The sequence below is a fragment of the Canis lupus genome, chromosome 19, assembly GCF_048164855.1.
Source record: "Canis lupus baileyi chromosome 19, mCanLup2.hap1, whole genome shotgun sequence".
Classification (NCBI taxonomy): Eukaryota; Metazoa; Chordata; class Mammalia; order Carnivora; family Canidae; genus Canis; species Canis lupus.
In genome coordinates, this window is record NC_132856.1 from 3,930,861 (window position 1) to 3,953,591 (window position 22,731).

At 59.7% G+C, this 22,731-nt stretch overlaps 1 protein-coding gene across 9 annotated transcripts in view; it reads left to right on the top strand.

The window, feature by feature from the left end:
- The window catches only part of EEFSEC (eukaryotic elongation factor, selenocysteine-tRNA specific), a 266,019-nt gene extending 252,394 nt beyond the window's left edge, over positions 1-13,625 (top strand). For 7 of the 9 annotated variants that reach the window (XM_072784897.1, XM_072784891.1, XM_072784893.1 and 4 more), the window contains one exon: positions 13,157-13,625. In XM_072784897.1, the coding sequence (XP_072640998.1) occupies positions 13,157-13,316 (160 nt within the window). In that variant the 3' untranslated portion in view covers positions 13,317-13,625. Of the gene's footprint in view, positions 1-2,838; positions 3,015-13,156 lie in introns of all 9 variants that reach the window. The other 2 variants (XM_072784892.1, XM_072784900.1) reach the window with 2 other exon arrangements.
- The last annotated feature ends 9,106 nt before the right edge of the window (positions 13,626-22,731 follow it).

A 22,731-nucleotide genomic window follows, 5' to 3' on the forward strand; every position in this document is an offset into this window, starting at 1 on the left:
AGGGCCTTTTCCCATGCCCAGCTCTCTCCACGGCTCTCTCTCACTGCCTCTCTAAGGGGCTGTTCCCCACTCCCTGCTAGAATAGAGGGCTGTTTGACCCGCTTCACAGACATGGAAACTGAGATTTATGGGGCCATCTCCCAAGTACCCTGCAGAGCCCACACCTCCCAACCCAGTGACCTTCCTATGGCTGGCTGTGGTACCAGGGCCAAGCCTGGAAAATGGGCCATGATGACAGCTATTCTTTGATACACATGCTGCACTTCCCAGACAAGAACCCCTCGTGTTCATGCTGGCACAGAGACACCCATGGATACCAGCTCAGATCCATCGGCACTGTGCCCAACCCTGGGCCAGTCTTCCCCGGCCCCATGCAACCCAGACTCCTGAGAGTGGAGGAACACCTGGTTGGAGATTCTCCAAGCCAAAGCCTGTATACTCCTCCAGACTCAGGGGTGGCCTCCCCTATGTACAGTAACCCCATGAGGCCATGATGAAGGACCTGAGCCGTGTGGCCACAAAGTGATTAAATCCTAACCAGAGCAGAGCCACAGACAGTGTTTTGGAAGAAGAAGAACAACCCAGTGGACAAGGGTCTGCACCAGCCTGTCAGCAGCTATATGGGGTAGCATGGAACCAGAGGAAGGAAGCCACATCCCTATCATGCCTACAAGAGCACCCCAGGGCTGGTAGGGATGGCCAGTGATCCAGAGGCAGTTGTAGTGTAAAATACAGTGGGAGAAGGACCAGGACGAGGTGAGAAGGTATGATGCCACTTGCAGGCACCTCTTCTGTGCCAGGCATTGTGCTGGGCAACACCATGTTGTGTGGGCACGGGGGTGGAAGTGGTAGGAGCCAACCTAGGTTCTGGTGCCTGGTGCACACGGCAGACAGAGGTCAAATGGATATTGTGTGCATGCAGTAATGGTACAGCCAGCCTCAGAGGGCCTCAGAGGGCATGCTGGGTGTTGGCATGCCAGGTGGGTGGGTTACCCCATGCACATACCAACCCCTGTGAGCCTGAGAGCCACTAACCAAGCCTGGGATCTGCCTGTGAGGGCATGTCTGTGTGAAGTGGTGGGGACCCCTGTGCTAATCCCAGCTGTAGTCTTCACAGGTCAGGGAGGGGGTAAACCATCAGAGAGGGACCACTGAAGCTCAGCTTCCTTGTCAGCCGGAGAGGACTGCCAGCCCCGGGGCCTGCCCACCCGCCTCTCCTTCCACTTTGGAAACAGGGCTGATACAGTAATCAGGACGCCACATATGGCCCCTGGAAGATGACTGCTCCCCAGGCCTTTGTTCACCTTCATTATTCTGGATGAGGTTTTTTTTTTTTCCCAAGTCATAAAAATGACATTTTTAATATGTGGAATTTTTTTTAAAGAAAAGCAATATGAAGAAGACTTTTATTGTCAATAAGCTCTACCTTTTAAACCAGTTATCTTAGTTTCTGCTCTAGGTATTTTAATTGAAGATTAACTGCTGTTAAAGAGTGTACACATTTAGGGAGTGAGTGTTTGGAGTATTAAAATTCAGCTCCCTTGGTGGCAGTGGTGGGGACAGTCTCTGCGGGGGGCCACCAGGGACCGTGCTCCTCCCCCACTGCTGGCCAAGGGGCTGTCCATGGAGGCGGGCACCTGCAGGAGGGGCAAATCCTGGCCTTTGCACGGAGGGGCAGGTTGGGGAAAGTCCAGTAGCAGAAGTTGGTGCCCTAGAGGCAGCTCCTGCTGTAGGCCCTACTCCCGTCATCCCTCATCCTGACTGAGGAAGACGCCAAAACTCAGAGCAGGGCAATAAGGCCACCATGTCACACGGCCTGGTATCCAGACCTGGACCAAGGGCTCAGAGCTCTGTCAACCATCCCCCACCCTCCCCTGCCTGCCCAGCCCTCACTGAGGCCTGTCTCCAGGAAAGCTCCTTGGCCTGGTCACTGTCCTCTGATGATTACCTGTCTCAGTAGCCATTGTGTTCTGGGAGCTATACAGAACCCACAGAAGGAATGGATCCTGCCCTCCAGGGGTCTCTCAGTCCAGAGACATGTGTGTACACGCATGTGTGCATGCATATACATGTGCACATCATTGGCAAAGTCAGGCTTACCGTCGGTACCAGCACAAAGGTGGCACTCTGCAGTACCGTCTGAAAGAAGGAAGGTGACTCTTCCTCCAACTACCTGGAAAAGAACTTGGGATCCAAGTAGTAATGAGGATGTATGATCACTTGTTTGCCACTAGCCGTGTGACCTTGGGTGAATTATTTTGGATCCCTGGGCCCCAGTTTCCCTGAATGATGGAGTGGATATGGTGCCTTCTTTGTACAGGTTAAGGCATGGAAAAGTGCTTTTCTGATGCTTCCCTGACCAGACACTGTGCCAAGCTCTGGGATCTAATCTCTATCCTCAGAGTCATAGTCAGGGAAGTGAGCTCATGTACATCCATGACAGAGGTCACATGGGGGCAGGCCCAGTGCCTGAGAGTAGCCCCATGGGCACCAGGATGTGGTGCAGCAGAGGGGAGTCCAGCTCTGAACCCAGACGGCAGGTTTGAGCTCAGCCTACCACATCTTCACTGTGTGATGTTGGAGACGTACTGGCTCTGCTCTCTCTGTGCCTGTTTCCTTGTGTGTAAATAGAATCAACACCCAGGGAGCAATTTAGGAATGGAGGGGCAGTGTGTATAGAGCACTCTGAATAGGGCCTGGCATGTGACGAAGGCACAGTGAATGCTAGCTAGGATTACCATTGGTGTTCTTTTCGTGATTATTGAGAACTGGCTGGTACCTGTCCTTGGGGCAATTCAGGCTAGGCCTGCCTCACACAAGATGGTCTTTCTCCTTCAGACCCCTTCTCTGCCATTGTGGCCACTCTCAGCATCTGTCAAGGCATGGCCAAGTTCCGGCAGTCCCCCGATGGAACCCAGAACATAGAGACACGTGAGGTGTTCATCCCTGGAAGTCTCTGGAGACAAGTTCCTCACCTAGCCCAGTCCACATTGCCCCAGCCTGGGAGGTGCCAGGTGAGAGGTGGCTGCTGCCCAAGTTAGTGTGGTCCCCGGTCATGCCAGTGCCCTTGCCTTTTGCCATCTCCTCCCCACCCTCAGAGACAGTAGCCTCAGCCCTTTACGTGCCCCCTGCCCATGGTGTTGCCATCCTGCTGCTTTGTTCCCAGTGAGGAGCAGCAGGACCCTGGGGTGGCCAGGCCAAGTGCCAGACTCTCAGGCCTGCAGTAAGGCAGACAGCTTTGTAAAGCCACAGGCTTGAATGCAAAGTGCTACTCCCCATTTAACAGCTGTGTGACCTTGGGTGGTCACCTCCCCTGCCTGGAAAGTAGCTTAGAGGATGTCTGGAAGCTGGAATGGGATGCTATATGAACCCACCTGACTGGGTGTGTGTTGAGAATACTAGCTAAGCAGTGTCCTATGACAGTGGTGGCAGAAGTGGAGGCTGAGTGACCTAGCAAGTCCCCTACCCAGCTTGCTACTTGCCTATGTAGCCTGCCTCAGCCCTGTTCCCCCTGGAGCACAATAGGGATCCAGCCAACCCAGGCCCTAAGGTCCAGCCAGCCTTCCCCACCTAGACACTTCATCAAACCTCAGCCTAGAGGGACAGCCAGAAGGAGTCTCTGGGAACACTACTGTCCAGGTTCCTATCCTGGAAACTGCCATTCAGAGGCAGCTCCATCCCCAGGTTGCAGTCACCAGCACCACCCCCTGCCCATGTCTGGCACACCCCTCATGGAGCACTTGGGCAATTCCCTCTGAACCATCAGGTCCCCTCCCACGTAGTTGTACTGCCTGTGCTGGTGGGGAGCGTGAGCCTAGGTACTGGGACTGGGGTCCAGGTCCCCTGGGTGCTGAGGAGCAGGCCTCTAGAGCTAGGCAGACAACGACATATTGGGAGAAGAGGGCCAGTGCATTCCTGCCTCCATCAGCCCAGCTAGCAGTTGGCCAGCCTCCTGCTCCCCAAGCCTCCTGTGGATTGACAGGGCCTGACTGGACTGCCCAGCAGTGGGAAGGTGATTAGGAGTCAGATGGACAGGTGGGTAAGCTCTGACCTCCTGGGAGGTCACCCTTGGGAGAGAGCCAGCTGTCAGGGTCCAGCCCACCGGTAGATGAGGCAGTTACCAGTAGTGCCTCTTCCTGGAGCTTCTGGCCAGTGTTTATAGACTGCACCTTGTCCCCCGAGGACTCGGGATCTGGACATGAGGCAGTGTGTAACCCCATGGTCTCCTTGGAGGCTGGAGGCCTGGAAGACATCATAAAAGGCCAAGCCAAGATGTTAAGCCTTCTGCTGAGAAACCGAAGGAATGAGGTTTGCCAGGTACACAAGTGTTGTGGGTCACCCCAAGATGAAGGAGCACCAGTACAGAGCCAGGGCAGGGTGAGTGGGGGACCCTTCACAGGGGTGAGTGTTGGGACCCTGTGCAGAGGTGAGTGGTGAGGCCCTGTGAATAGGTGGGGGGCTGTGTAGGGGTAAGTGGTGGAGGTTGAGGACACACAGGGTCTGCAGGAGGTAGTTGGGGAGGAGCTGGCTAGAGGAATTTGGACACCTGCCTGAAGAATGGCTGAAGATTTTGAGCTGGGAGAGATGATGAGGTTTTTGTTCTGGAAAAAATCTCTTTGGCAAGAGACCCAAGAACAGATCAGAAGAAGGAGCTGGCAGGAGAGCAGCCTGGCGGCTCATGCCAGAAGGCCAGCACCTGAGGCCCCAGTGCCAGCAACCTGCTCCCACAGGGCCCAGGGGAGCACTGAGCGAATGGGCCAGCCATCAGAGATGCCAGGTGGGCTCCCCACTGGGGGCTGTGCATACTCAAGCAAGGGTTTGAGCCCTGCCTGAGCTTCTGGGTTGCACACTAGGAATGACCTGGGTGGGATGTAGAGCCCCTGGGTGCTGGGACTGCAAGCCTCAGTGCCCCCGCCCCCACCCCACAGCCACTTTAGAGAGATGAGGCCCCGCCCCTGGTGGGCAGGTATCATGGCAGCAGTGGGCCGCCCCTGTGAGCAATGGGATGGGGCTGGGTAGTTCAGAATATTGGGCCCCCAGCCCCACACCAGCTGCACCCGCAATGTCCTGTGTGATGGCAAACTTTTCTCCACCTGGGCTGCCTGCCCCTCTAATAATTGAGCCTCCAATTCTTGAAACCAAGTCATTTCCTTTTTCAGAATGGTTTTGTTTTTGCCTTAAAACAAAATCCTTCCTTCCACAGAATGCACTAGTTTTCCCTCCCCACACACCCCCAATCTCCAAAGGCTTGACTACATTATAATTTCAATTTACACGGTGTGGGAAAGATTTGTGCAAAGGGTCCTTTTTTGTTTTTGAAGAATTCATCATTGCTGCTAAGAAGCTTAATATAAATTAAAGGAGGAATTAGGCAACATTAAGACATCAAAATGGGGGTGCGGGCGCCCGTTGCCTCGCCTCCACCCAATCAAAGGGGCCGCATGGAGCCCATCGAGTGTGCGCTCGAGAGCCTCAGAAAGAGCGCGATTCCAATAAAGGGCCTGTTGTGTCGCCCGCCTTCCCCTAATTCCCTTTGTTGCAGGGACAGCAGAGTACATGTCTGATAAAAACTTAATCACCTTATCTTTTTAAAGCAAATTGCATCTTTGTTTACATACGGGCTCCATAGCAGGACGAGAAAGGAGAGAAAACCAGGCAGCTTTCCCAGCCTTAGTCAACACGTTAAAGACGTGCACTCCCAAGGATAAATGCAGAGAACCAAGGCTGACAAAGACATGGTAGCAAGGTAGCATGGTAGCAAGCATGGTCACCGGCACCTCTCACGGATGAGGTCAGGGGCCTCGACAAAGGGAGCCAGCTGACTGGTGTCCCCACGGGCTGTCCCCCCAGGCCATTCTCGCCTCTCTCCACCCACAGTGCTCCCACTGGCTCCTATTGCCAGCCGGGCTCTCCCTAACATGCAACTCCCTCCAAATGCCAGCTCGCCTCTGGGCCTTGTGCTAATACCAGATTGCCTGCCCTATTTGGGCCTCTCCTCTCCCCTGGCGCTGTCAGAGCAAAGCTTGTACAGGGCCCACACAGCCCTGGGCCACTGGCCTGCAGAGGGATCTGGGTTCAAATCTCAGCTGTACCACCAACTACTGTGGGTCTGTGGGCAAGTCCTCGCACCTCAATATACCTGCAGGACGGGGTGCCAACAACAGCCCTGTGCAAACAGCCCAGATGGGGCCCTACTGCCTTGTGTCAGGGCCACCTCTGCCGCAGATGAGTCTGCCTCCCATTTCTGCCCCCCCAACCCCTCCTGGCCAGACTGACTTCCAGCCTTCCCCTCAGCGGCATGTCCTACACAGGCCGCCACATTAGCCACTACAGAGGCCTTGCCAGGCGCTGTGCCACCGATACCTCCCATGACCTACATACACAAGGCAGCTTCTTGAACAGGGCGGGCAGGCAGAGGCCACTTTCTTTGGGTGAAGTTTGACACTGCAGCCCACCCAGCATGGCAGTTGAGGGACCTCGGCCTCGCCGACAGAGGTCCCTCCTGTGGGCAGCCCCTCAAGCTGCTCACAGGCCAAGCATCCAGTCTAGACTCAGGGACCGGCTGGATTTGAGGCCCTCCATGGCCATCCATCCCGGCTACCCCATATGTCAGCCCAGCTCAGCCACCAGGCATGTCCCTCGGGGCTCCCCAGCCCATCCGTCATCACCAGGATACTGACCCCAAAAAGGTCCCCTGCCCCCTGCCCCAGCTCTCTTTCTGCCCTGTCATTTCGGCTCCTTCCAAAGCTGCTTGTTCCAGGAGGGGAAGCTGGAGTGACTGGATTTGGCTACAGCCCCATGGGGCCAACCAAGGGGGCCAGTGACCCCAAGCTGCTCGCATGGGCTCAGTTCCCACTGGGGGGTGCAAGCCGCCCACCAGCGTGGAGGCCCCTCTTCAGTCTGGCCCCCAACATGAAAGCGACGCCAGCAATTGGAGGCAATTTGCCGGCCTTTGATGGCTATGTCAGGGCGGCACCCGCGGCCAGGGCTTGGGAAACAGTTGTGCTTCTCGCATTCTTCCCTGATTACCCCTGGCCCAAGCCAAGACCCAGCAGCCTCCAGCCCACTGTGCCTTTGTGTGGAGCTGGCACTCGGTGAGAAAGGCCAGCCCGGCCCTGGGAGAGTGTCCCCAAGGAAAGCCACGGCGAGCAGCGTCACCCTGGGGTCACATCGGCCCACCCCCACCATGTCCTGGGCCTGGCGTGTTGGGGAATGGAGCAGGGCAGCCGAGCCACAAGAATCCTGAGATTTGGGAAGGAGCAGAGATATCTGCTGAGGCCCAGTGGAATCATGGCCACCATGTGAACCTCACACATGGAGCACATTTAACTCTGTGCCCACCGTACAAGGTAGGGAGCCAGGCTCCAGGTCATGGGGGCCCAGGGCCTGCCATCTGAGCCTGAGCTTCCCCATGGGCCACCAGCTCACAGACAGGTATTTCCTAGTCCTGGAGGCATGGGCTCTGCAGGAGCTCTTCTCTTACTCCTGCTGCCCTGTGCACCTGGGCGAGACTGCTCCTTCCCTTTGCCTTCATCCCGTGAACCCTCCCTGGGCCTGCCTGCCACGCCCCGTGCCCAACACTGCAGGGGCACACCCCTCTCTCCCTTACAGGCCATGAGGGAGACGAGTGCAGAAAGCAAACATCATGCCAAGTGGGGTTCAAGGAGGAATCCTGCTTGGCCTAAGCAGATGAGGGAAGCCTTCCCACGGAGACTGTGGCAGAGCAGGCCTGGCCAGACAGGAAAGGCACGGAAGAGCGTTCCAGACTCCTGGCTTGGAGTGGAAGCAAACAGAGGCTGAGGGGCAGAGGGAGGTACACGACGGATAACCCAGGTCTCAGATGCCAAGTAAGAGGACAGACTTCATCCTGTTGGTGGCACCCAGTCCAGAGTTCCACATGTGCCTCCGAGCATCTCCCCCACAGCTGGGGGCAGGACCAGGGAGGAGGTCCCCCGGCAGTGCCCCGGAGGCCTTCCATGCCAGGACAGGGCAGCAAGGGCAGGGAGCAGGGGGGACCCTCTGGAGGTTGTGGAGAGCAGTGCCCTCAGCCTGTGCCTCCCAGTGACTGCACCTCACAGAGCAATGGCCTCAGAAATCCAGGACTTCCAGTGGCCAGGGAGCCATAAGCATGGCCTGAGGTTGTGCTCTGCCTGCCCTTCACCGGGCAGAGCCAGATCACTGCAGAGATGACACCGCTGGCCTAGAGAGCCAGTGAGCTTCCTGGCCCACAGCAACTCTGAGAGCCCTAACCAGGACGTGGGGACAGACGTGGCCCAGGGGGACAGCTCCTCCCCACCTGCCTCTTCCTCCCCTGCCCAGCCCTCTGCAGTCCTCTTACCCTCCCCCTGCTTCCCCGTGTGCCCATGCATTCAGCAGCCAGAGTGCACTGGGTGGCACTGCGCTTCCTCTGGGCTCGGGCCTGGGTGCAGGAGGTCATGCCAGTGGCCCCTGGTACGCGGCCTGTGAGTGCCCAGGTTCACAGTAGAAATCTTGGGAAACAGAAAGAAGTAGGTGGAAGAAAGCATTGCGTGTGACTTATTCCTGATCCCTGACAGCCTAGCAGATAGTCTTCTGAAAGTCTTTTCTTTATGCATCCCAGAGTTAGAGCAGGACTCTTCCAACAATTTGTATTCCTGTGGGGTGTTTTTTTCAATTAACTCGTAAGTTTGTCTTTATATAAACACTTATCAGGTGTCATTTCATCTCCCAGAATATTTTGCCACAGCAAATGCACGCTAGTCCTATCCTGACTGCTCTCCTGGGGGTCTCAGTGCCCCTGTAACTTCATAGGCCACGTACCTTCTCCATGATGCACGCAGACCTTGGAACCGGGTAGCCTCAACAAGTCCTGCTCTGTCTCTCCAGACCTATGTGACCTGGGGCCAGTTACTGGCCTAGGCCTCAGTGTCTTCCACACTGTGCTGTGAAGGTTAAGTGCCTGCGTACATGGCAACATCTGTGTGGACAAACTTCAGGTGCCTGGTTAGGACTGAACCCCTGGAAGGGGCTGGGTCCACACGGTGCCATTGAGGGAGCTTAGTAGCCAATGCTTGTCCAGCAGGGTCCTATCCAGTGCTGATTCGTTCGGTGGTATTCTTTGAGGCCCTCTCTGAGCCAGGGATCGCTCTAGGTACTGGGCTTCCAGCAGTGCACGGAGAGACAAAATCCCTGCTGTGGTAGAACCTGTATTTTAGCAGGGGCAGAGGACAGAAGAAAGAGGAAATTACAGCGTTATGTTGGGAGGTAATCATAGCTATTGGAAAAAAACAGAGCTGGGTAGGAGGGGTCAGGGCAGAAGGGGAGAAGGTAATCAGGAAGGCCTCACCAAGAGGTGACATTTGCACAGTGATTAGAAGGAGGTGGACCTGGGGGCCATTGGAACTTCTGGGGCAGATCTTCCAGCAGAGGAACCAGTGAATGCCAAGGCGCCGAGGTGGGAATGCACCTGATGTGTTGGGGTGAGGGGAACGGTTCAGAGACGCAATACAGGCCAGGTCGGGTAGGAGGAGAGCGATGCAGGAGTCAGAGTCCAGGGGCTCCAAACACACTCCCCACGTCGGGGGCCATCCCAGATGGGGCCACACATGGGTACCTGACCCATGTGGCCTACCAAGGGGTGCTTCAGAGACAGGCCCCGAAGAGAGGGTGGTAGCTCCACAAGCACAGGATGATGTCCCTGAGGCCTACAGGAAGTGTCAGGAGTCCTGGTGGGTCCCAGGCAGATGGATAGTTGGCATTTGGCGGCCTCCCTCACCACTCTGAGTCCCCAGAGGTCTCTGGGACCCTCCCTGGTTTGGGTACTCAAAGAGCATGGTACGCAGAATGCATTATATGGACATGGTAAGCTGCAGTCACCCTGCAGCCCTACTAGCATGTGGCCACATGTCCTCATCGGCACTCAAGCATCGTGATGCTCATTCCAAGACTTGGCACTCAGACTCCCTTTGCTTGCAGACCCTTGCCCAGGATCTCCCTGTCATCTGGCTCCCGTTTGGAGCTCTTCATCAGAAAAGCCTGCCCTGGGCACATGCGACCTGGCTGCCCTCCCCTCCTGGTGACACGGCAGTTTTGTTTCCTTGATCGTCTTGGTGGCTATCTGAATTATCTTGCTGGCTTGTTTCCTCCCTGCCCCTTCTCAGACTCGTAAAGTCCGTGATCTGCATATTCACCTCCATTGTCTACAGTCCAGGAGTGTTGTGTGAATGTTTTCCAGGGAACGATGCAGGGGTAGGTAGGGAGAAGCTTGGGGTGGGCAACAGCTCCGACCACCGGCATCCTGAACTGCCCTTCCTTTCCCTCCAACTGCTGTCTGGCTAAGAGAGAAAGGCCACTGTTAACAAAGCAGCTCCCAATGACATTTGCCACAAATCCACAGCTTCACCTATTGGGGAGGCTTTCTGGGCATTGTGTCCAGGCCACCCCCAAATGGAGCAGAGGGAAATGAGACTGACCATCTCAGAAGACCAATTAAATGGCCGCATCTTCACCAGTGCCAGAGAGATTTTTCTGGCTCTGCCTGCTTTGGGCCCTGTGAGGTATGCACTGTGTGTAACGAGAGCCAGCCTGGGCGAGATGGACCGCCGATTGGGCCACGCCTGTCTCCCCAGCCCAGCACAGACGCCGGGGAGCCCTGCACCTCTGCAGCCATCAGACCTCCTGGCACCAGAGGGAGACAGGCTGCCCATGCCATTTGTCAGGGTCTGGTGCCAGCCACCTTCTCTGTTTGCAGAAGGAAGGCCGGGGTGCCGATTGAGGGAGGCATATACCTGCAGGCCTCGAGCTAGCTTGGGGCCCTGGCCCAGGGCCATTCCCACGCCCCCTCCCAGGAGGTGCACAGACCAGCTGGGTGTGGAGCTTGCCACCAGACACCGTGCTGCCCAGGCAGAGGACGATTCCCCTCGGTAAAGGTCCTGCAGGCCCCTGGTATCCCAGAGCCCTGTCGCATCAGCTGCTGGTCCCAACCTTCCTGGGTTTTTGAGAGGCCAGCAGTCTCACCCCTACCTGTGGACAGGGAGACTGAGTCTCTCTTAACAGGAAGCAGAGCTATCCCTGGCAGACTCTACAGTGTCCCTTAAAGCAGCCAGCTGGTCACGCTTCTAAACACCCGGGACGCTCTCACAGCCTGTGTTCCCCCGCAGAACCGTTTTCCAGAGCCAGCCAAAGGTGGGCCCCCGCCAGGTGATGGGCTGGGGGGCAGTAACCTGCATTTGCCATCAGGTGCAAGTCCAGAGTTCAAAACCTCGCGCTTCCTGACTCACTGTGGGGCCTGGAGTGAGTCCGTGCCCTCTTTGGGGCTCCATTTCCTCAACTGTAAGATGAAGGGGCTGCTTCAGCAAACACGCAAAAGTGCTTGGTCTGAGAAGAATAATCCACATGCCCCTGCCACCCAGAGCTCCCCACCTGGTTGAGGCATGTCAAGCAAAGCTTGACACCAGAGTGTCATGTCTGGCTTCTCTTCTCAAGGAGACAGCTGCTAGCACCCAGCTGGGTGGGGCAAAGGAGGAGGCCCCTGAGGTGCTGGTAGACCGGGGTGTAGCAGGGCATGCTGGGAGGGAAGCCCCCTGCCTGGTGCCTGCCCCCCAACTTCCCACCAACTTTGGACACCCAGCTTCTAGGTCCACTGTCCAGTGCAGTCCTTCTGTGCATTATAGAAGTAAGTAGGTGGATGCAGACCTGCCAGGTCCCTCTTTTGGCAAGATCATTGGATCTCCACACTTACTTGCCCCTCGTCAGGGAATGAATGCCGTGTTCCCAGCTCTCCCAGTAGTTATTGCTGCCCACTGGGCCTCCTTGCCCCATGCAAGTCTCACTGCCCCCTCAGCTCACCCGCGCCACAGCCCTGCCACCTTGCTCCCACCAGGTTCCCCCAGCAGGGTTGTGAGCAGCCTTTCAGGGTGCAGAGCTAGTCTGAGGCCTGGTCACAGCCTTGAGGGAGGCAGAGCCTCCACCACTATGTTTGAAGCAGCCAAGCACTCACCCTGGCCAGCAGCCTACAAAGAGGCTGCACCATGCTGCTACCAAGCAGTTTCCTCATAAAGACAAGCCCCAGAGAAAGCCTGATATTCAAGGATTGCAGCCTGGTCCTCCAGGATGAGTGGAACTTCTTCCACTGGCAAGGTGGGGAAGGGTGTTCAGGCAGAGAGAACAGCATATGCAGAGGCTGATATGTGTGACAACAGGGAAGCCAGGAATGGTCACGTGCTCCTCCAGGCTGCAGGGACAGCACAAACGTAATGGAAGAGTTGGGGTTGGCCTTAGGGTGTCAACAGGAAACTGGTTTCCACTCAATCATTTGGCTGGAGAGGGTGAATATGAAGTCTGCATACAGTGCATGGTGGAGGGAGTGACAGAAGGCTGTCATTTAAAGGTGCCAGTTAAGAAAAAATAATAAATAATAAAAAAAAATAAAAATAAAGGTGCCAGTGAGACATGGTGGAAAGCAGTGGGGGCTGTTCCCACCCTGCTTGGGGCTGGAGGGACAGCATGTATGAAAGCCCAGGGAGAAGGATCCCCAACAGGAGTGACAGCCTTAGGGAGCAGGACTCAACATCCCAGCTGCTCTCTCTGCCCACCATCTGTCCACTGGGGCTCTCATTGGCTGAACCCAACCAGAAGCCAGAGGGCACAGGAGCCCACATGCCCTCTGCAGAGGTCAGCCTCCCCGGCATACAGAGGAGTAGAGAGTGGGTCTCCAGGGGCAATTGGGAAGCACCAGCCCCAGGGAGTCCCCAAGTCAAGCTTCACTGTGTATGTTTTAACATGAGTGTTCTGGGAAACAGCAGGAGAGGGACAGGGCCACCAAGTGTGGGGCTGATCTCCATAGGAGCCCTAGTGCAGAGTGAATGGTGGGCGGGGGCCCAGGAGACAGAGATGGGGAGCTGAGCTCCAAGCTGGACAGGCCTTTGACACAATCTAGCACGGTGGAGTAGGGGCCGGGATGTAAAAGTGGACCATAGGCCTCGGGTGAGGGGAAGAGAAGCGGGTGAGGGGGGAGAAGCGGGTGAGCCCAGGGTGGCACCTGGGTCCTGGCTCAGCCTAGGAGGGTGTGAGGGTGTTGCTGAGCTGCGGTGAGGAGATTCGGAGATGAGTCAATGGGAGTGAGTGCCCGTGCAGGGCAGTGAGTGGACGGAGTAACAGGCTCTCCTGTGCCTTGCAGGTGGCCTCGGCCCCGAGTCCAAGAGGATCCTGACGCCCACCCTCAAGAAGCGGGGCCGAGCTGGCCGAGGGGAAGCAGCCAAGCAGGAGGAGGTGGCCGAGCGGCCCGAGCCTGCACAACACGTGGCCCTCAGCCTGTCTTTCAAGCGTTATGTCTTTGACACCCACAAGCGCATGGTCCAGTCTCCCTGAGTGTCCCAGTGACCTCCCCCAGGACCCCTTGCCCAGGCCCCAGATGTGCCTCGACCTCTTGCAGTATGTCCCTCCCCATGACCCTGCAGACGCAGGCTCCCAGGCCTGGCAAGGAGCCCGGGGCTACAGTGGGAGCGGCACCAGTGCCGGCACCCTCCCACGGGCTGGTGGCCAATGTTTCCAGCCACTGAGCTGGCAGCCCTATGAGGGCCCATCCACACCGTGCCCCAGGTGGCCTGGCACTTCCCAGCTGTAAATAAATGTCCCATGGTGCCGGCCTGGTCTGCTGGACTCTATGACTTCACCGGGGAGCAGGCCAGCCTGTGCCCAAGGGGCGTATCTGGAATCGGCAGGGTTCAGGGGAGGGACCAGAGCCCAGGGGCCTGAGTCCAGGGGGTTCTCTAGACAGCCATGGCCAGCGAGAGCTCTGCCAGGAAGGGCACCCCTGGAGTGCTGGGGAGCCGCGAGTGCCCAGCCAGGGCATCAGGGCAGAGGCAAGTGGGAGGTAGGTCCTACGTCTGGGGTGGAGGCGTCCGGCCTTGGGTGTCGGGCCTACCCTCCCCAAGCTGTGGAGGTGAGGGCAGGGACCAGGAGCACGCCCCCTCTAAAGCCCAAGAAGCCCTACCCTCGCCTCTCACCCCTGCCACACAGGCAGCTGTACCCCTCAGCCGGAGCTGTGTATACTCAGAAAAGGGTGAGGTGGCAAAACCAGCTGAATGATGGAGAATCTGTACATCCTACAGATGTCCAAACACTCCTTTATTTGACCTCCAGACAGATGCAGAGGCTGCCTTTGCAAAAGTGGGATCAAAAATATTAACGGGGCAGTGGCCATCCAAGGACTTGGAGTGGTTAAGTCCTGGAGCTGAGGGCAGAGAGGAAGGAGGTGGCATGCAGAACGTGCTGTCCTAGGTGCCAGGCCTGGACACAGCCCCTCGTGCTTCAAGGGGGTGTGAGAGCGGCTGGCCCTCACAGGGACCCAGACGTGAGGCTGGGCCGGGGCTTGCGGTCCAGAGTGACAGCCGAGGGCTGGGTAGGCAGAAAGAGTCCAGGCCCAGTCCCCTCTTCCCCCTGGGGTGGGAATGAACTGGAAGGGGATGGGTACAGGGAAAGCTAGGTGCTTCCAGCAAACTGTCCCTTCACCTCTTGGAGCCTCACTGCCACCGCCCGAGGGGACACCTCCAGTATCAGCAGGGGCACTTCTTGCCTGGCCCCCATGTGTCTGCAGACCAGGCTCCAGGGCCCCTCTGACACACCCCCACTGCTGTCCTACAGACCATCACACCAGGGAGGCAGAGAGCTAGGTCTCCCAGCGAGGGCTTCAGGGCAGTGGTCCCAGGCTGGCCACTTCCCATGGCTACGCAGCCCTTTGGAGTGGACACAGCTGGGAGGAGCTGGGATCGCCTCAGGTCTTGCATCTTAGATGAGGAACCTCCCTCCTCAGTGTGTAGAGAATTGAGGCCAGAGCTGCTGGGTACCCCCCAGCCAGGCCGGGTCCTCCCTGACCGAGAGGTGTGAGGCTGACCCCCTCCTCTGGAGGTTCCAGCAAGTTGAGATGGAGAGAGCCTTTGGGCACATCACTGTTCCTCTCGCCAAATGAAGGGCCATGTGCCCCAGCAGAGCCCCTGCACCCCCCAGCAGGCATAGAGGGGGCTCACTCAGCAGGAGCTAGCCCCGGGGCCACATCATGGGGGAGGGGGAGACAGGGTGGACTCCAGCCACTGCCTGGGTTCAGCCCGCCCCTCTGATGTGTGAGCTTGGACAAGCCCCCCAACCTCTGCCTCAGTGTCCCCGTGTGTGATACGAGAACGCAGCAGCCGCTCCATGGGCACGGGGCACACTGCAGCCCATCACCCTGCCCACGCCCCGAGGTGGGAGCGGCAGGCACGGTCTCGGCCCCAGGGCCCAGCCCTGCGCCACGCCAGCCGTTCTGCCGGAACGTCCGTGACCGCCCCGTGTGCCCCGCACCTTCCTCCCTGCCTCCCAGCCGCCTGCGCACAGCGCCCCTCGGGCCCCCGGGAGGAAGGGACTCCGGGCAGGGGAGCCGCCTGCTGTGTGACTCCCAAAGCCTCAGGGCCCCGGCCTGTGGGGACGGGCCTCGTCAGGCTGGCACCAGGGGAAGCCCGAGTGCCCGTGAGCCGCCCTGGGCCCGGCCCGTGAGGGAGAGGCGGCCAGGCTGGAGGCCAGAGCACCCCCGCAGCGCGTGCCCACCGCACCCCGCCTCCACGTGTGGGAGTGGCCCGGGAAGCATCGCCTCCCTCGGAGCTGTGGGAGGGGCAGCGACGGGCACAGCCGACCCGAGCCGTCACCTCAGGGCCAGGACCCGAACCCAGGCTCCGGAGGGCTCCAGAGACCGCCTCGTCCCTTGGATGTGTCCTTGGAAAGAGTGCCTCCGGGGCGCTGGCCTGGGTGGGGCGGGGGGCAGGGGGCAGCCATGCCCCGCTCGACTCCCCCCACTGCCCACCCGGAATGGAGCCGTGGGCAGGCGTCCTGCCACCGGCCGGGCAGGAGGGGCAGCCGTGGTTGGCAGGCCCCGGGCCGGCGGGGCTAATGCACCAGCAATGAGATAAGGCTTATCTGGAAATGTCCCTGGAATCGAGACTCTGATGGAAACAGGCTTCTGGGTTAATATATTTTTGATAGATAAAGTCTCGTAAACGGGAAGCCCTGGGGGCCCCGGGCAGGAGAAGGGGCAGCTTCTGTTGTCCCAGGCCTGCCCTGCCCGTGTCTGTGTGTGCGTCTGTGTTCCAGGTGTCTGTCTGCCCGTACTGGGTGTGCGTGTCTGTGGGCTCAAGGAGGGCAGTCCGGCCGGCCGAGGACCTCCAGTGTGCGCGTGGGAGTGGAGGGGAGAGGGCATCGGGTCCAGTGGGTGTACAGGGCGTGACACGTGTGTCCAGGGCCAGCTTGTCTCTTGGGCCACAAGGCCTTGCAAGTCACTGGGGCCCAGGCCCCAGGACCTGGTGGGACGGGAAGGGGACTCAGTGCCGCCATTCCGTGGTCCAGAGTCCCCCTCAAGTTGAGCCAGGCCCCTTCACTGCCAGCTCACCCTCTGGTTGATCCAGGCCTCAGGCCTTCCCCGCCTCCTCCGCCTTTACCTGGGGTTTAGCATTTCCAAGCCCCCTTCTGGAGACCAAGGCCGGTCCTGCTCACAACGTCTCAGCTCCTAGTAGTGCCAAGCCTGCCTGCGTGGCCATGACGGGTGAGAAGGGGCCGCACTGAGGGGCCCCCGGGCAAGGTCTTGAAGGGAGAGTAGGAGTTCGCCAGGAGGAGGAGGGGTGCCGTCCAGCAGAGGGCACAGCTGGAGGAGGGGCCCTAGGAGAGCACTTGATAGGGCCTGTGTGAGGAGGGATGAGGTCATGGCTCCCGGGCTCCCCCCGCCCCCCACCCCCACCCCCATCCCAGCCTCTGCGGGCCTCCAGGAGCCTCCACAGAGGCAGCCCCGATTAAAAAGAGTAATTAGCACTTGGCTGATAACAGAGTCATGCCATTAATTAGTGGAGCTCAGCCAAGCACCGGGTCTTGATTGCAGGCAGCATCGGTGGCAGCTGGGGGAGGGGAAGGGGAAGGTGCTCATGCCCCCTTGGGGAGCAGCTGACCCCACCCCTGGGCACCCCTGTCTGTCCGAGCCCCATTCCCTTGCTGAGCACCAGTGCTGGGGGCAGGGCAAGTAAAGGGGGTATCTGTGGAGGCCCATGGGGTGGGGGTGGGGGCCTTGAAGGCTGCTGCCAGCCATCTGGAAGGGTGTAGGCGGAGAGAGTGCATCAGATTGGGGTTTCAAGAGAGCCCGCGGGCCCCAGCTTCATGCCGGTTCTGGACACTCCTGTGCTGAAGGTCAGGGGCAGAGACCACAGGGTCGCAGGGCGACTCCCAGGGCTGGTTTTGGTTGTGGCTGGTGGAGGAGCAGGGGAGGGGGCCGTGCAGGCTGAGGCTGGGAGGAAGAAGAGGGTTCTGGGAAGGTTTGGGGATTCCGTGTAGGGGGATGGAAGCTGGTAACAAGCATGGATTTGGGAAGAGGCCCACATTTGTGGAGCACCTCCTGTGGGCCAGCCCAGGGTCCCAGTCCAGCACTCCCTGGATGTGGTGCGCTGGGGGCAGCCTGGGCCCCACATCCCTGTCCCCCCTCCCCTAAGCCCAGCTGGGGAGCCCTGACCCCTGTGCCTCAGCAGAGGTCACACACCCTGAACCTCCGTGCGCCCCCCCATCCCACGAGATATTGCTCAACCCCACACACGCACCCTCCCATGTTATCATCGCCACCGGGTCTGGCAGGGAGACAGCAGAGGAGAGAAACGGCCACTTCCCGTGGCCACAGCTGGGGCTCCAGATAAAGGCCAACTGGGAGCCCAGGCTGACCTGGGGAGGCTGGGGTAAGGGGCCAGGTTCAGCCACCTGCCTGGGCCCTCTGGGGTCACCCCATGGACTCAGCCCCCAGCCTCCAGGCTTCCAGCACAGTCCCCAGCAGACAGGGCTTGTGGCCATCCTGTTCTGCAGGGCCAAGCCTCTGCTCTCCTGCGCACCCACGCTCCCTCCCCAGGGTGGGTCCTGATGGCTCCCTGTCCCCAGAAGGTGGCCAGTGAGGGTGCTCTCCACACACACACCCTGCCTCCCTGCCCGTGTCCCCTGCTCCCTCCAGCACCGCCTGTGTCTCCAGGTCTCCACATCCCTCTCTCTGGCCCAGTTCCCTTGGCCCACCTGCCACACCTGGAGGCCTGGAGGGGAGCACAGACCCTGCTGGGCGGGTGGTTGGAGCGGCTGGGGAGCGCAGCTCAGTGGCCCTAGCCTGCTATGGTCACCAGTGCAATTCAAGTCACCTTCTCCATGAGTCCTTTCTCCCTGCACCATCCACCCCAGTGTCTCCCCACCGACTAGCCCCTAGTCGTGATTACACCCTTCTGTGTCCCCCACACTGCACCCTCTGAACGCCCCTCCTCACCCCATCTTTTACGTTGCCTCCAAGGGTAACAGGGCTCTGAGAGTCTCTGGGCTCAGATCTAGAAAGGCAGGTGGGGGGCAGGCCAGGTGGGGTGCAGGAGCCAGGCCTTCCCCCAGAGCTCCAAGGGGAGCCTTAGAAGCCCACGTCTCCCAAGGGTTCCATAACTGGAGTCCAGACCAAGCCACAGAAGCCAGACCTGACCCATCCAGCTCCCGACCCAAGCAGGACCTCCCACGACAGTTCCTTACGCTGCCCCTGGACTGTCATCGTGGAGCCACTAACCTCACCCACACCCAGGACCTCCACCTCCACCAGTATCACAAGGGCCCTGCTCAGATCCCTGCGGGGAAGGCCGCATGAGGCCATTGGCCAGGACCTGGGGGCCGTAGGAGGCCAGGTGAGGGGCTGGGGCGGGGACTCAGTAGAGATGGGGAGGAGGGGGCAGGTTGGCAATGAGCTGGCCTCCGCACTGCTTGGGTGCGTGAGGGAGCCGGGAGGAGGGGACCCAGGATGCCTGGCCAGCCTCTGTGGGGTCACCACCCGGGAACCAGCAGCAGGGCCACTTTGGGGAAGACTCCTTGAGGAGCTGGGTGTGGACCTCAGAGTGTGCCCTCCACAGCCCTTGAGCAGGGGGCGGGGGACAGGGGAGCCCAGAAGGAAGACAGAGGAGGGAGGAGGAAAACCGGGAGGGGGGGTGGCTGGCCAAGGGCCTCAGGCAGGTCCCAACACAGGGGCACAGGGGGCCGGACGCCTCTGGGCGCAGGCGGCCGAGGGCGAGCACCAGGCAAGACTGTTGTGTAATGGGGATGCTGTGAGGTGAAGCAATTCACCGCCTCATCAGAGGGGGGGCTGGACGATGGCACAGGTGATAGCACCAATCGGCGACATCTCGCTGGTTCTTGGTATCTGGCAGGGCAGAGGGGCCACGGCCCGCCGGCCACCGGGCCCTCGGGCGTCCCCGCAGCCTGGCTGCACAGCCTTCCCCGGGTGTGGCCCAAGCACATCTGGGCTCGGCGTGGCCCCTGCTCCATCTCGCGGGGGGTCCCTGCGTGGTCCAGGCCTTGGCCTCAGCACTGGGGCTCCCCTCACAGGTGGCTGCCGATGGCCGGGACGCTGGTGCTGGAACAGGGGGCCAGGCTCAGAGGTGGTGTCCTGGCCCTGCTGCTCCCTGGCTTCTGGCTGGGGCAGAAGGCAAGAAGCAGCTTTAGGGACCCCGGCTTCCCGGACTTCCTTCACAGAGGGGACACTGAGGCAGGGGAAGGATTTGGTCCTCTGCCTCACCTCCCAGCACAGGGAAGCGGCCCCCGTGGGGGACATGGCCGCTGCCAACTCACGACACGCCCAGCCTGGGTCCCAGGGCATAGCTGGTCCTGGTGCAGGGCCCTGGGAGCTGAGGGTCTGGGTGCACACACGAACACGCGGGCAGTGGGGCGACTGTCACCCCTATCGACAGTCAGGTGGGCTGCTGATAAGGAGAGACGGTTGTCCGAGTCACGGGGTGCCACTGATAAAACAGACAAGCATCTCCCGGTGGCCGGAAGGTAGTGGAAAGAGGCCTAGTCCTGGGGGTGCCCACATCCCGGGTGGAAATACTGAGGCTGCTGCTCCGGGCCCAGCCCACCGTCGTCCCGGGAGGCAGTGCCCCCCAGGCACCCCAGCCGCTGCTGTACACAGGGCGGTGGCCGGGGGACCCTGACCCGGAGGTGGGGGGCCGCCTGTGGTGGCCCTGCAGGACCTCCTGCCCTTGCCTCCCATGCCCGCTCACCGCCCCCACCGCAGCCGAGGCAGCTCCCATCAGGGGTCCCAGCACCACGTCCTATTGCCTCCACCATGCCTTTGCTCCTGCCATGCACCTGCCCGGAGCGCCCATCCCACCCTGCGCGCCTACTGCTCATTCTTCCAACCACAGCTTGCCCCTAGAAGAGCGGCGATCCAGCCAAGAAAAGAGTTCTGGAAGCTGGGGTGGCTACAGAGTGAGGTGGGCATGGTCGGGTGTGCAACATGCTTTCTCTCATGACACCCTACGAGGTGGGGATGCTCACCTTCATTTCCCTAGTTGATGGAGGCCCAGACAGGCCAGGTGACATGTCCAAGGTAGAACAGCCTGGAGGGAGCCATCTGGGCCCCTGGAGGCCAAGGCCTGGCTCAGGGGTGCTGGGGGAGGGTAGTTTAGTCAGGCCCTCTGGGGAGCGCAGCATCAGCCCCTGGAGTGAGCTCTGCTGGCTGGGAGACCTCTAGCCCCGCACCCAGCCCCCCTTCCTGCTCTGGCCCAGAGGGTCCCCTGGGAGCCTCTTGACACCAGGTGTGAAGGGACCCAGGGCCCACGTCCTTCCCAGATGGTGCCATTGCCAACCCACCCACCCCCCGCCCCGGGCAATCCCTACTTCTTGTTGTCCTTATTCTCTGTGCCCTGGGGCTGTTCTTACTTCACGGTGGGGCAAGGGGCAGACTCGGGGAGGGAGTGGTCCCTCAGCAGGTCACAGGTCTCAGTGGTTCCAGGACCCCGGGCAGGGTTCCTCCAATCTGCTCCACACCTCCAAAATCCGAGGGGTGGCAGGGCTGGACATTTCACTGGTTTCTTTTTCTGGGCCTTAGGAATAAGGCCCTGTCTTCCGGCTGGGGTTGCTGAGTTGGTTGATATTAACTTGAAGCTGTTATCACCATCCTGTCACCATGAACGGAGTGAAGTTTATACCACAAAGGATTGACATCTACACTGAGGAAGATTCCTGAAGGCCTCAGCTGAGCACCTGGATCCAGCTGTGCCTGAAGCTTCCCCTCTCGTTATGTTGCAGTTGGGTTTCTGTTTATGAGTCATAACGTGCACGTGGGCAGGATCAGTCAGCAGTGGCTCTTGCCAGTCTGGGACGTGCCCTGGGTCCCAGGCCCTTGCAGACATACAGGAGCCCATGTATGCCCATGTGTCTCTGTGAGTCCCAGTCCTGCCCCCTCTAGGGGTCTTTTCCCATGGCCAGTAATCCCATCTCGGCGGGGCCTTGGGCAGGTCCCTCCTCCTCCCCACCCTCCCCAGCACTGCAGACAACCATCCCCTACCCTGGGATGTGCCTCCAGCCTGCTCTTCCTGCCTCCCTCAGCAGAGCCCAGCAGGGTGCAGGGAAAATCAGCCGGGGACCAGGAGGGATTCCCAGGGCTGCCCATCGCCCTCTGAGACCTGGCCATGCCAGAGCACATGCTGCAGTGCAGGGCGCGGGCTCCTGTCTGTTCCATAGGCCCTCACATTTTTCAAATGTTTATCACCACCATTTTCCAATGCAGATTTCATATAAAAATAGCAATTTGTGCCACTTCCTAGCCGTGTCCTTGAGTTACTTGTGTTCCTATCCCAAAGCTGGTGATGGCACTAGCAGCCCCTGTGGCCCCCTGGCTCGCACCCTCCGTGGCAGTGGGAGTCGGCTTCGGCATCCACCCAGAGCCAGGCTCTCCTCACCTATGCCAGCCTGGTGGCTCACACAGATGCCAGCCCCTCTCACTGGCCCCTGCTCTGCCCAAGCTCCTGCAGCCTGCTTCTGCACCAGCCGGAGTACCTGTCATAAGCCTCTCTCCTGTGGAAAACCCTCCCGGGGCCCCCACCTCCTGCAGGGTAAAGCCTACACACCTGCCTATGACCTCCTGGATCTACTGTCCTATGACCCTCCCCACCCCCCACTGCTCCCCTCCCCTGGCCTCCCACCACAGGGCCTTTGCCCCTGCCGTTCCCTCTGATGCCAGTCAGCCTGCTCCCTCCCCCTGCTCAGCAAGGCCCTGTCTGGGTAACCCAGTAAGAGTCACCCCTAGATGCCCCATCCCTCCTTGCTTTAGTGTTCTCCCTACTGATGATTTCACGCACCCAATATCTTGCTGATTCACCTTACTTGTCCACTCTTCCGCATGAACGTGAGCTCCAGAGACGGAAGTTTCTGTGGGTTTGTTCATTGCCGTCCCCAGCACATGGCATAGCACCTAACCCACATGCCAGGTGCCCCTCACTCATGTGCTTGTGGCCACTGGGGACTGAATGGGTTAGTCCATGGGGCCTCCATGGGGCCTGGCCGGGAGCACACCCCCTGGAGCTGGCCCCCTCACTGCTGTTCTTACTGTTTCTGGCCACGCTGGCCTGGCCTACAGGCCGCACAGTGACCTTGGCCTTCGGGGGGTGGTTCACTGGGGGATGGTCCCAGGAAACACCAGCAGGAGAGGGAGGGAGGGACAGGTGTCATCGGGAGTCACCGTGCGGGGCAGCAGGGGCTCGGAGAGTCGGGTCTCCTCCTGGGGAGTTGGTCTCCCAGGGCCAGGGGGCCATCACGAGCTCTCCAACACCCCAACCCCCGGGGCTGTCCGCTGCCTGCCAGTCAGAGCTGCTCCCCTCCCCAGTACTTGCAGCCCTGCAGGAAGTGGGGCGGGGCCCTCCCACCTTGTCCCTCCTCTCCCTCCTTAACCCTCCACGGCCCCTC